The following is a 13,841-nucleotide window of genomic DNA, read 5'->3' on the forward strand; positions in this document are numbered from 1 at the left end:
GTGTTTAGAGCAGACCGTTCTAGGCGGTGACAAGCAAAGCACACATGATTGATAAATAGCAAACACCATCAAGGATCTAAACAGCACATCACCAAGTTGCTGCAGCTAAATCTAAGCAGCATAACCTTAACCCAGCATAGAAATGAGCACGAAAGGAATCTTAACAAAACACAAAAGCAGAGTACCTCTCACATCAAGCACTAGAATTACAACAACAAAGCCTTTAGTCCCAAACAAGTTGGGGTAGGCTAAAGCACTAGAATTACCTTTCTCAAAAAAAAAGCACTGGAATTACCTGCACGGCTGCACCAAACATCACAAGAACAGCTATGTATTTTTCTGTCGCAGCAATTTCCCAGAGAATACAGGTAATAACGAGTTACCAACAAGTCATGCCAGACAGAATCTGTCTTTGACTGTCACGATTTCAGAGCTCAGTCTGGCCGACAGAGCAACAGAATCCAAACATGTCGAAATCTATAGTTTTGACTCCATGGCCAAGCTGGGAACAACTAGATCAGTCAACTTGACTAAATGTCTGCGCAAGCTAATATCAGGCTAACTGACTAAAATGTACAACACTGGGACAGCCTTCCAAGCTCCACAACACATAACAGTGATGAATCATCACGAACCATATATCCTTTGAGGATGAAACGAAACCTATGACAAGTTTTCCAAAGCTCCATGTACCTCGATTTCATATGCTGGCTGACTGGCGCTACTAATCTGCAGATAAGCGAACTACTCTCATTTCCTGTTCATTGATGGGGTGCCGAGGGGAAAGGCGGGCCATAGAAGGGACCCCCAAATCCAAGGAAACCTGGGTGAGGAGGGTTTGGGGCACCAGGGAAAGGCGGTGGCATGTTGATCATGGGATAGTTTACAGGTGGAGGAAACGGTGGGAAATATGGCATTCCTCCCATTGGAAGAGCAGGAACTGGCATAAATGCATCTGTAGAAGGTGGTGGTGGTGGTGGTGGTGGGATTGGGGGCGGCATTGAAGGTGGAAGTGGTGGTGGGCTAGACTCTGGTGATGGAGGATACTGAGGCGGTGGTGGTGGCTGTTCAAATGTATCAGGATACGGGAGTGGGGGTGGCGGTGGGGGTGCTTCAGGCTGAGGGACAGATATACCATTCTCTATCTTCTGCCTCTTAGTACCAGGAGGGTGCCCTTCTATTTTCTGCTCAAAGTTGCCCCTGGTGGCTCGTGAAGAAAAACCGCCGTTGAGGGTCTCAGGCTCACCTCCATCTCCTTCCCGTGAATACATCACTGCAGTCGATCGTCCCTTCTCGACAGAATTAGCATTAGCTGAAACTGGGGGAAAAGTAGCAGGCACTTCAGAGAGACTGGAGTTCTCAACCCCATTAGATGGCTCGTGCCTTGGTACATCTATTCCGAGCTTCTGGCAGAAGTCATCAGCTTTCCTATATCTGACCTGAGCTGCCTGGTAAACAAGGAAAACGTAAGTACACAGTACTGCTATTCAAACAAGGGCATAAGGCCCATGCAAAAACAGCTGCCTCGCAGCAACAATACAAGCATAAACCATTGTGTACAGCCCTAGTACAAAACATACCAATTTAACCCAACATCGGGACTTAAACTTTCATTGTTTAATGAGAAGAAACTTGTCTATCAGAAAACATGTAAGATGCCGGATACTTGCAAACAAATATTCTAGTCATACAAGACATGAAAAACATGTAATGACCCATCCGGTACTTCCCCTTTAAGCCTATAAAATTACTCACCCAATATATCATTTTTTTACAGGGAAGTGGCTGCTGGAATTTAGGAACCAGGGCATAATAATCTAGTGCACACAACACCTGATGACACAGACATGCATTGATGTGTTTACATTGTAAAGTATTTCTATTCCTTTATGAGGTATACATTTTCATTTCTTTAAAACATACTTTTCAGTGAAGTGTAGTGTAATCAGAATTCTGCAAAACCAGATAATTTAAAAGGAGGGGGGGGGGGGGCATTGTTGAACATACCCGAAGTTGGTGTCTGACAAGTTCTGTCTTGAACTCCTGAAAACAAAAGAAACATTAGGACGAGCAGCCGCAGACCATGCAACGAATAAATCGTTCTATCAAATAGATCTTAAACTTCATACAGGCATGTACTTCTACACACCTGCTCATGGAGTGCTTCCTTCAAATCAGATACCAGAGTGGCCCTGAGTGATTCAGACATTTTGAATTGTTCAATGGTGTTTCTCAGAATACTATGTTGTTCCTTCAGCTCCTCCACAAAGCTATATCCATTGCTGCTCCCTGACAATATGCAATAAGATTTTTGAGCTACCAATAGTACACAACTGATAACTACAGGTAGTCTATGCAAAGGACAATACAAAGCTAGTTGATTAACTGCAGCCTTATAAAGTTACTACTGAAGTCTAGGGATGTAAAGTTGCACAGAGCTGGACCCACACAGGTTGGGCTGGTCATAGATGAAATGGCAACTTGCCAAGGTGGAAGTAGTCAGTGTATTCGATCGTGCCAGCACATATTTAACGGTTTGACTAATCTTCAGGAAAATAACCATAGGCCACCAATGAAGCTAACACTGAACTGTTATCCATAGCACAGCAGATTGCCATACATACTAATTAAAGGGATACAGGTCTCATTCCTCAACCCACATGTGATGCAGGCCATTAGTTAATACGCGCAGTGTCACAGTACCGCTGAAAGTCCAGGTAATACTAAATAGTAAGTGCTAGATGAAAATGTAAGATAATACTGAAACCCACTTGCACAGCGCCAGAATCATACTAGATCAGATGTAAAATAATATCTTATGGTTATACATCTTACCTAAGTACGAATTTCCATACTCTTTGTTCAGGTTGTCAACAAAGCTTAGAGCACTGTTGCATTCTCTCATCAACTTGGCCTCATCTACAGGTGCCCGCAGCATATGCTTGTAGCTCGATATAACCTTCTCCACCAGCTCTCCACCTGGTTTTTTCTGTAAATGTGTGGAACCACAATAAGTTGTACACAGTACAGACGACAGGCACAGAGGAATGATATGAGTGTGAAAAGAAATTAATATTACTTACCGACTTTAGCTCCTTAAATTTGCGGGTGTATTCTTCCTTTAGGAGTTGTCCTTGGGTGCCAAACAACTTGCGATCTTCCCATATGTCAACCTGCAACACTTACATAATTTAACACCACAGGCCCACAATTCTAGCCCCTGCGTAAATGGTGTGTCATGGGATTTCATACTCGCTTCGCCCAAAATAGTTAACTCTAAACTGCTACAATTTGAGCCAGAAGAGACTATATGCTAGTGTAACATTATGCAAAGTAGCAAGATGAAGGATCAAACATAAATGCAAAATCACATCATGCCCAAGTGAGTGAAACTCCTAGGGATCTGAGATGTACATGCACACACCATTTCTCTGCTTCTTACCCACAATACTTCGCTGGGACAGATATAACACAAGAATAACATAGGATGCATGCCATCAAAATTTTCAAATGTAAATTTACATGGTTCCAAATCAATGGCTCACTGTGATCAACTCCTGTTAGATTGATTACTTGCCTTGTTGGTCATTTCATTTCGGTTAGTTTCCTTATACACTTTCCTTTTAATTTCTGCCTATTAGATCATGTCAACCTGTCCCGGGTGAAACAATAATCATCTTCAACGCACTGCCTATAGGTAAACATAGGATCCACAAGATACTAACAGCAAAATTATATACAGGCTCCTACCTGACATAAACGCCATAAAAGATGCACAAACAAAACCAAAGTGTAATTTCTTCACTTGGATTATGCTTCACAAAAAGATACTAACAAGAGATGATCTAAGCTCAAGAGGTTTGTCGCACGAGCCACTTTATAAAAGTGTTTGCGATTGGCTGAGACCATGGCCCACATCCACAAGGATTTTTGTTTTCAACCAGGAAATCTAGACTTCATTTGCTCCTAAAAAACATCCAATCTACCTCCATCGATAAACCCCACTCCAGAAACGGTTGATAGGATAAAAGACCACAAAGTTGTCAGAAAGAAGGTGTTTCAATGTGGTTTTGATTTACACCTTACAGAACATTTGGAATGAGTTGTTGCCGCTAGTGGCCCTACATGTGAATGATGACATGTACTAATAGACATAACTGTCGACAGAGGACGGAGGTTATGTTGTATTTGAGACCCCTACGATTATTCTATTAATCCCAACTGAATGGTGATTGGGCATCACGAGAGGATGGCATGCTGTGGCCAGTTGTGGTGGTCTTGCCTGTCATTGATGATGTCGAACCGTTTGGGCATTGGTTGACTGATGTATTGTGGTCAGAGACACCAAGTCGCAGGCGCAATGGTCCATGACGCTTGTGGGCAGAGTCAATATGTGAAGCTCCTCGTGGCATGTGTTGAACTCGAGTTGGGTTGTGATGTTGAGGCTCGAATGGCATGGCCATTAGGGATGCAAAGCAGTGTCCCGCATCAGCCCACGTCCTTCGGTTGATCAAGAAAACCAAATATATTCCCTCTGTTCTCTATAATTAATGTGTTTTGTGCTAGTAGCTCAGCTTAGTGGGCTTTAGTAGGACGCAGCTTTGCAGCCCTAATGGCCATGCTTTGGGCCTAGTTTAGCTAAGCAGTGAGCCCGTTGTATGTGTGGCTTTCTCCTTAATTTTCTCTAATGAACCCAAGATAGAAGAAGAAAAAATAGGTGCTGTCCTCGAGATCCATCCTCAGGCGCCGTGAAGCCAAGAGGAGGTGATACGCCAGGTTCCACGGGCATCACCATGCTAAGTGAGGAAGCTTTGAGTGAACCAATGATGAGGTGATACGCCAGGTTCCATGGACATCACCATGCTAAGTGAGGAAGCTTCGAGTGAACCAATGATGAGGGTACATGCCAAGGCTATATAGAACATGAGGTGGCGCTATTCCTTGAGGTCTTTCCACTTATATGACCAAGGATGATGTGCTACCTAGCACATGGACCTTTTGTATGCTTAGGTGTGAACGAGGAAGCAAGGAGATGCACTTTTAGGTGCCCGAAACTACCAGATTTGACAGAACACCTCCCAAGTGCCTCGGCTCTCCTGTACTACTAGACCCTTACCCCGGAACCAACAGACCCATCAGAGCACCTCCCAAGCGCCACACCTTCCCAATACTACCGGAGCACGACTCTGGAACCTCCAAGCAAGTAGAAGGACTCTAGAACACCAAGCTCCATCCAGAACCACCGAGCGCCTGCCTCGGCACTAACGGATGCCTCATACGATGTGAAGACTCCCTTCATCCGAAACTACCAAGTGTTGCATACGTGCAACTTAAATAGGCCTACGAACTTGTAAGTGGCCTTCGCCCCCCTAAAACCTAGGGTTACAAGGCAAAGTATAAATACCACATCGCCGCCTCTTAGTTAGACAAGTTAGAAAACTATAAGGGATTAGAGAGCTTGTCTCCTACCTACCTCCCCCTTGTGGGGTCCATGGCCACCTGCCATGGTGATGATTCAAGGCTACCACTCATGTGAAGTACCAAGTCCTCCCTAGCCACTAAAAGAACTCCTCTCTTCGGATTGGGGATGAATCTCTACCTTGTCCTCTTTTTCCTTTGGATTTTTGTGAATCAGTTTGACCAATTTATAATAAGTCGGTCACATTGTTGACATGGGTTCCAATTCAAAGGCTTACATGTTTGGCGTTTGTTGTAAGATTTGTGCTTTTCCGACTAGGCTTTTAGTTATCCTCTCTTCCTTTTGGTTTTGCTTCTTTCCCTCCAATTCGTGAAGATCAGACAACCCGAGCGCAACCCGACACATCAGGAGGGGCTTCTCGTCCCTCGTCTGCATGCAAGAAGTTTTGTTTTGGTTAGATTTTGGTGTCACGACTACATCACCCCGACGGGGATAACAATGTTGCCTCCAACAAAAGTCCGTTGGCTGCAATCTCATCTCGATGGCTTTGCTTCGTTGTTGCCAGGGAGCTTGTAAGTTTTTGTTCCCACACCTTCATGGAAGACGAGTTGGTTTGTGTTGTTCGTCGGTGTTTCTCCATGGGTACTGATGGCAATAGCGTTGTCTTCTTCAACAACCTCTTGTTTTCAGCCTCTACAAGCATGGTCGTCCGCTTGGTCTAGCGATCATGGCGCAACTACCTCTCTAGATCGGGGTATTGCCCCTGTCAATATGCTTGGCCCTAGTGCCAACCTCGTCGTACACAACGGTCTACCATTGCAATGATTCAACAAGGTTTTGTCCTCTACAGATCTTTGCAGGACTGAACTTCTCGATCTTGTCCTTCGCCAACGAGAGCTATGGCGGCACAATGACAAGTTTGGATGCATCTTTGGCTAGGTTTTTGAGGCCTAGATTCTTATGTAATTGGGTCGATGAATCCCCCACCTTTTGGATTCTAAATATTGAGAACAATGTTTGTAAATTAACAAAGTGACTTTCCCTAAAAAACGACCAATTTTTCCTACTTACATTGAACGCGAGAGCTCGCCTTTGGTGGCAGAGGGAATATGTTGAACCAAGTGTTGCGTATCCGAATTTTGAGAAGTTAATTAAGTTCAACTGCTACTCCCTTTGTTTTACTATATTTGTCATCAACCCACCATGCGCATAAACCAAGGAAGAACTAAGCAACAATGATGACATCACATCAAATATGTACACTTTTTACTCCCTTAATGGATAACCTAATCGGAATATCTCGAAGCTAGGGACAAATATAGTGAAGTGAGGGAGTATATTTATATATGTCCAATGTGTGCAACAAATGTAACATATGAAGGAGCAATGCCCTTGGAATATAATAATAGATAACAATACAAGGAATGTTCTAAAAAGGCAAAGAGAAAAGAGGTGATTAAACCCACCAAATGCTTGAAAATGGGGGCTTTAATACCTCCATTGTGCCACCACTACATACATATCACATAAAAACTTCCGCTAATAGATCTGCTCTTCCATATGCTAATCCTTGGTGCTTCATGACAATTTTTATCACAGATTCACACTTGCGATCGCACGACTCATCTCAACCACATCACTGTAACCCTGCATCTTCTGGTCATTGGCTCCCAAGAAGTCACTAATTAATAGTGCAACATTGCCAATGTTATTTCACCACTCCACTGATGGTGTACAGCAAGTATCCATTTACTTCATCTTGATCTTTGTGTGTTTGTGCTTATGCCAAATCTGCTCTCTTTTTTGTGAGATACTATGGGTCATTGTTGATTTTATCGGTGATTTTATTAGACCAACATATAGCATGGCTTCAAACTGTAAGTCAGCCCATACACTCCGGGACGCCATCTCAAACAGTGTGTCATCTTTGCTGTGAGCTCCCCAAAGTGGTTCATGAATTCAAGCATAGTTCTCGTCCGCCGAAGGGTGTTAAACTGATGGGTATGTGCTTGAACTGCTAGCGGTAAAAAATTGGTGCGGAGAGCCGCGCACATGGCCTCCTAAGTGAACTTGTGACTCTTTGATTCATGAAGTTGTAGCGATCGAGCCATGTTACCAACGAAGTGAAGGGTGGCAATTCAAACCCAAAGCTCAGGCTGAAAGCCATACACAATAAAGTATTTCTCACATTCCTTCCTCCAGAATTGACGACTATTACCGTTGAATGTGGGAAATCCAGTTTGAGAAGAGACCAACTGGAATCAGGTATACGAGGTAAACACATGTGCTCTGGATCTCCACTCGGGCCAGGTACAAAAGAAGTTGATAGGAAGTGACATATGAGTGGTGGTAACCCCATGAGCCAAGTACCCCGGTGTTGTTGAACTCGACATGGCCATAGGCCCGTGGTTCTTGGAGCCAGTGTCGAGCATGTGATGAGTAGCGTGCACCACTGTTATCTCCCTTGCAGCAGCCGAGGTCCCAAGATTTGCATGTAGCGTGGCTTTCCCCACCTGCTCTCGCAGTATGTCCGCCAACATACAAAGGTTAGTCACTGCTGACCTCCAGAGGTCCTCGAACTTGTCATTGTCCTTCACTCATCCTTCGTTCACAGCCACCATGAGTGCATCGATTTGCTCCTCCATGGGGATGATCATGGCAGCTTGCTTTCTCCGGTACCATGGCTTCTCCAGGAGAACTACTAGCTCTGATACCAGATTGTAACATCCATCTGACTAGAGATCTCAAGGAGTAAGGGAAAGAGAATAGGGTGCTGAAGGAGGAAGAATAGCTTCTCTCATATGTTCTTGGTTGCTAAGTATTTCTCAGTGTCTTAAACAGAAGGGGCTCTGCCCCTACTCATAGCTCAAGGCTGGCACGCAGGCCCAGTCCAGTGCACGCACAAGGAAACGGTAGTCACCATGTGACAATAGCAGCACACCTGTTGTCACCTGGGCCCTCCCTTGTATATGTAGCTAGGAGGCCTCGAGAGGTCATACCAATTACAGAACAATGGATATGTGTTGTAAGGTAGGTTAACTGGTTGATCCCCGCAAATAAAAAATCTCATAATCTGACCCGCCATCCACAAACAAGACTTCTTCCCCTAGTAAAATTTTCTATATGATAGGAAAACAGTGAACATGAAAGTAATACCGATGTATGCTGACAGATGGTAACTTTAGAAATTAGAAAACTAGCTCGACAAAAAAAGGCAACTAATCAGTCTGATCTTCTGTTAAACTCAACTGATGAATTGACTAAAAGCAACTCAAGCCTTCAGATTTACATTTTAGAAGAGGAAACAATTAGATATTGCCTATTGCATGCATATCAGTTTCATGCACCAAAAAATAGACTAGATTGCTAAACTTAACAATCAGTAAAAGCAACTAATATGACATAAGGCTGGTCATGATGGAAAGTACTCCCTCTGTCCCAAAATTCTTGTCTTAGATTTGTGTAGATACGGATGTATCTAACACTAAAACGTAACTAGATACATCAGTATTTAGACAAGTCTAAGACAAGAATTTTGGGACAGAGGGAGTATCATATACTAGCACATCATTTAACATGATATGGTATCATAGCTTGGTATTATAGTGACCTTGTTTATTGCCATGCATGACACATACTAGTACATCACTTAATATGATATGGTATCATATTAATAGATGTGAGCTTTTAAGTGCTTCTGTATATAACCATCAATAAGTTTCACCTATCAGCCTTGCCCTAAAAGACACACGCCAACTACAATATGAGATAATAAAAACATGAGTAAGTTTCACGTACCAGTCTTTTTACAACATTTCGTCCAAAATCATCACCGTTGGTGAACAGGTCATCTAAGGCAGCAGCGATGACCTTCAAGAACTCATGTATATATCTCATGCCATCCTTCTTACTATTCTGCATAATATCATTTGCAAGGTACAGCAAAGATATCTTTCTCTCTTGAGGAGCTGAGTGAAAATCTTTATTCCATATGTCAACAACTTCCTGGCAACAACGATGATGGAAGATGCACCAGTGCGATAAAGCTTTTTTTTGTTAAGCATAACAGTAGATTTGAGCAAAATTTTCAAGCTGTGCAGTGAGCTAATAATTGCATAGACACATCTTGAGCAAAATATTTCTATTCGTACACAGCTCAGGAAGTCATCAGTTCAATGCAAAAGGTCTACTGCCACAGTGATCTGAAATGCTAAAAGTAACAACTAACAACGCAGTCAATACTAACATTTTCCATAAGCTGTCTTCTCTGACTTTTTGCTTCCCAAACTATAGAAGCCAATGAGTTGAATGAACAAGTCAACTGACAAAGTATGATGAAAATGATTAATCTGTGCTGTTTGTGTGTTGTGCCAAGAGCAACTAGAGAAATGTAAAAACTGAACTCAGCCTCTTCTGTGCGAAACTCTAGTTGGGCCACATTTACACTAAAGCACATGCAGAAAAGAAACCTCTAAGTTAATGCTGGCTGAAAGTAAGGATACTCTCTATACTCTGTTGTGCAATATTAAGCTTCGAAAGCTTCTGCGCAAAGATCTCTGCGCTGAATCCTGTGCTCATCTTATGTAACCTGGCTTGTTCTATGAGAAACTCCCAAATGGCATAGCAAATGCAAATGCAAATCTGCAAAATAAACAAGAACATTAGGAAAATTAGTGACCCTTATTAAGCAATATATTAAAAATCTACAAATTATAAGTGATGTGTGCCAATGATAAAAGCAGGACACACATTCCTTCCCCTTATACATAATTTGCTTTTAAGCCATAAATACAGTCCATAAAAAAAGATAAATTAAAGGGCAACCTGGTGCATGTAGCTCCCGCTTGCGCAGGGTCCAGGGAAGGGTCCGACCACTTTGGGTCTATAGTACGCAGCCTTTCCCTACATTTCTGTAAGAGGCTGTTTCCAGGACTTGAACCCATGACCTCATGGTCACAAGGCAGCAGCTTTACCACTGCGCCAAGGCTCCCCTTCCAAATGAAACAGCAGATAAACAGAAATATTTTTAATATCTTCTGTCGCAAACTATACCACGGGGTAACAAATAATGGAGTCCATATAAGTTATCTGCGACAGTACCAGTGCACAGCAAGGCAGGTTCTAAGCATCCATGCAACAAGTAAAAGGGAAAGGAAAACAAAATTCCACATATATCTTCTTTAAAGCTCCTGATTATCTCACCAAACCAGCATTGATTGCTCAAACACATACAGAGACTCTCCAAAGAGTGTCGGGGTAAAATGTGGTCTTTGCCAGATCACACTCCCAATCCCCAATATGACACAGAACTAGGTAGGTATGGCCGTAAAGAAAAAGCTGCAGCTTTCTCGTTCGGATGGAAATCGGCAGCAGCAGCAGCAAAAGGCTGTCACTAGACTACACTAGCGCACCGACAAGCAGAAAAGAAAAATCCCATCTTCGTTGCTCTAAATCAGCACATACACCATTCACGAACCGCTGCAAAACTAGAGAAAAGAAGAAAAGAGGAGCCCTTCGGGATCCCGGCGGCCTCCGCAACACCAATCGAATGGGGAAATTCCCCGAGCGAAGACCACCCAGGGAGGCGGAGGCGCCGCCCCCTGCCGGCAGCAAACCAAGCAGCGCCGCCTAAAGCAGAGCAACAGCCCAAAGCAACTGCGGCACCACAGAGCATCACAGAGGGGTGGAGAGAGCGGGAGGGGTGCAGGGGCGGCGGGGAGTAGCACCTGACCTTGCTGGGATTCGGGTCAGCGCATCGAGCGGGGCGGGGGAGGGGGAATTCTAGGGTTTACTAGCTCGAGATTCAGGGGAGGGGGGAGGGGATGGGTGTGTGGGAGACTCGGAGGAGACTGGAGCGTGGAAGGGGAGGGGGAAAATTTTGGCCTTTTGGGAGGGAGAGGCGTCCGTTGCTGGTCGCGGGCCGCGGCGGTGGGCGGGGGAGGCGCTGTGGCTGGGACGGACGGCTGCAGTGACGCGAGAGAAAGGGCGGGCGTGGCTCGTCCCGTGCGGCGGCGACTCCACGAGGTGCTCGCGGAGGGTGGGCGCGGGGCGGCGGGGTCCGCGTGCCAGGGGTGGGCGAGGGGGCTGCTGAAACTGAACGGTGGACGGCCCCCGGTCTCGGTGCCGGGCTGCTGCTGACCTGTGCCGTGCCGTGCCGTGCCGTGCTGTGCTGTGGTGTCTTTCGGCGTTTTTCTGAACTTTTGAGATTTGCCCTGGGCCGGCCGTGTGATCGTTGCGGGAAAGTGGGGTCCACAAGTCAGTGAGTTTAGGGCAACTCCAACGCATGACCCCAACCTGTCCACATTTGTTCGATTGGGCCAAAACGGACGGATGGCTCAGCCCAACGCGCGGCCGCATCCGCATTTTATGGGCATTTTCTATCTGACGCTTATGCACCCGTTCGCAAACGGGCGCTTCTGCGCGCAACCGGGAGTCGAACTCCCGATCTCTGCCTGAGTCTCGAACGACAGAACCACAACGCTATCCAGAAACAGATGACACATTACTTATTTTCTTTTTATTGTTCTATAGTCATGGGAATTCTTCGGTTTTGGGAAGCTAAACGGGTTTTTTTTCCGGTTCATTGTCATTTACGGGTAGGTTTTTATTTGATCTTTATATTCTTTTTATTTTTATTAAATACATGCTTTTTAAATCTTTTTTTCAAATTTATGATTTTTCATTTTGCGTTTTTATAAAATATATAAAATAATCGATGAACTTTTTCAAATTTGAGGAATTTTTTTATAAATTGATGAACTTTTTTTCAAATTTCATGAACTTTTTTTATATTTCAGTGAACTCTTTTACAAATTTGATGAACTTTTTTTAAGTTGATGATTTTTTTAAGTTTGATGAACTTTTTTCAAATGTGATGAACTTTTTCAAATGTGACGGACTTTTATTAAAATCCGATGAACTTTTTTCAAGGCCGATTAAATTTTTCTCAAATTTGTGAACTTTTTTCAAATCCAATGAACTTTTTTCAGATTTATGAACTTTTTCAAATTTCATCAAATTTGATAAAAGTTTATTGAAAAATGAAAAACAATCCATCGGTTTGATAAGAGTTCACGTATTTGAAAATAATTCATCATATATGGAAGAAAAAAATAAAAACAAAAAATGGAAAAAGGAAACAAGAAAAGAGGGAAACGATGTAAGCTAACACATGTGTCTAAGTGGCTGACTGGTTAGCGCATTTTTCCCTGGAACAGGAGGTTGCTGGTACGATCCTTCTTTGGCGCACCATTTTGGTTGCGTCTCCGTTTTGGGCAGGCCCATAAGCGCGGCAACATGGGCGCCGGAACTCCTAGTTGGGGCCGACTAGGAGCTCCCCATTTTATGTCCGCTTGGCGTCCGGCCCGCCTCTTTTTCGACGCAAACATGCGCCTAGTTTGCGTCCACAAGGACGCTGAACGAACGGGGACGCGTGGCGGCCCTCCACCTACTTTCATCGTCCAAAATTAATGCGCACATGTGGCAGGCCTCGATTATCATTCACATGGGGCGGGGGCGTCGTCCTTTTTAATGTGGAAGCCGTGGAGTGGCCAGTCCACAGCTTTCACTTCCTGGTCGGCCTGCCTCCTCGAGCCCCGACATGAGCAAACCCTAGCCACTGTCGTCACACCCCCACTCGCCCACCTGCCTCGGCGCCGTGGGCTGGCATTAGATCAGCAAAGGGAAGCACAGCCATGAGGTCGGCTCCTCCTCTGGTCGACGCCGCTCCAGCAGGTCCGCGCCGCCCCGCACCACCTTCTTCGCTCGCACCACCTGCTCCGCCAACTTTCGAAGCCGCACCGCCGATGGCCGGTCATCGTGACAAGTCGTACATCCACGTCAATGTCTGCCAACGTTACTGGGAGACGGCGACACTATTGTCACGGGGAGATGTCCACCTGCCAAACAATTGGCATCTCTCCACCGACCGTGTGTCGATCCCTCCAATTCCCGTGAACGGCCGCGGCCATCGCATGGAGATCAACCGACGCCATGCCTGCCTGCCACCGGATCTGCTGGAGGACCCCAGGTACGTCATAGATTCGCCGATGTGGGATACGTGGCTCCGCGACGAGCACGACCTGCGGTGGCAATCTTTTTTGCCGGTCGTCCTCCTAGCCTGCGCCGCCCGCGTCCTCCTCGTGCTGACAGCCCTCCCCAAACACGGGGTCATCGGCGTGTGCGCGGCATCATGCCGACACCTTCTCCGTCCCCGTCCCTGCCGCCGCCGCCCATGACCTAGGAGGAGGAGGGCCGCCTCATGAGGCGGGTCATGGAGGACTCCATGGCCACCCATGACGAGCGGTGATGGGATGGCCTAGAGACCGCGCTGGCCCTCTCTGCGGCCAGCGATGTAACCATCCCGGAGCTGGATGTTGACGTCAAGGAGGAGGTGCAGGAGGAGGAGTGATACGTCTCCGTC

The 13,841-nt window shown here is 45.3% G+C and overlaps 1 protein-coding gene across 3 annotated transcripts; it reads right to left on the bottom strand.

Moving 5' to 3' along the window:
* Positions 1–315: 315 nt before the first annotated feature.
* Positions 316–11,466, bottom strand: LOC125545793 (ENHANCER OF AG-4 protein 2-like). Of its 3 annotated transcripts, none has more exons than XM_048709832.1 (8): positions 11,146–11,466; positions 9,922–10,060; positions 9,218–9,465; positions 3,084–3,173; positions 2,836–2,989; positions 2,150–2,289; positions 2,008–2,043; positions 316–1,448 (listed from the first exon to the last, which is right to left on the bottom strand). In XM_048709832.1, exons 2-8 carry the CDS (start codon positions 9,995–9,997, stop codon positions 762–764), a joined length of 1,431 nt encoding a protein of 476 aa, XP_048565789.1. In that variant the 5' UTR covers positions 9,998–10,060; positions 11,146–11,466; the 3' UTR covers positions 316–761. The 3 variants fall into 3 exon arrangements, with proteins under 3 accessions (XP_048565789.1, XP_048565788.1, XP_048565787.1); XM_048709831.1 differs by having other exon boundaries at positions 11,151–11,465; XM_048709830.1 differs by lacking the exon at positions 11,146–11,466 and adding an exon at positions 10,244–10,410.
* Positions 11,467–13,841: the final 2,375 nt, after the last annotated feature.

Source organism: Triticum urartu, chromosome 3 (genome assembly GCF_003073215.2).
Source record: "Triticum urartu cultivar G1812 chromosome 3, Tu2.1, whole genome shotgun sequence".
Taxonomy (NCBI): domain Eukaryota; kingdom Viridiplantae; phylum Streptophyta; class Magnoliopsida; order Poales; family Poaceae; genus Triticum; species Triticum urartu.

Excerpts from the sequence above, each read along its gene's own strand:
- LOC125545793 (XM_048709830.1), bottom strand. Across the intron at positions 9,466-9,921 it reads TGCACAACAGAGTATAGAGA|CTTTATCGCACTGGTGCATC; the intron begins GTATCCTTACTT and ends AACAAAAAAAAG. Across the intron at positions 1,449-2,007 it reads TTGTCAGACACCAACTTCGG|GCAGCTCAGGTCAGATATAG; the intron begins GTATGTTCAACA and ends CTTGTTTACCAG.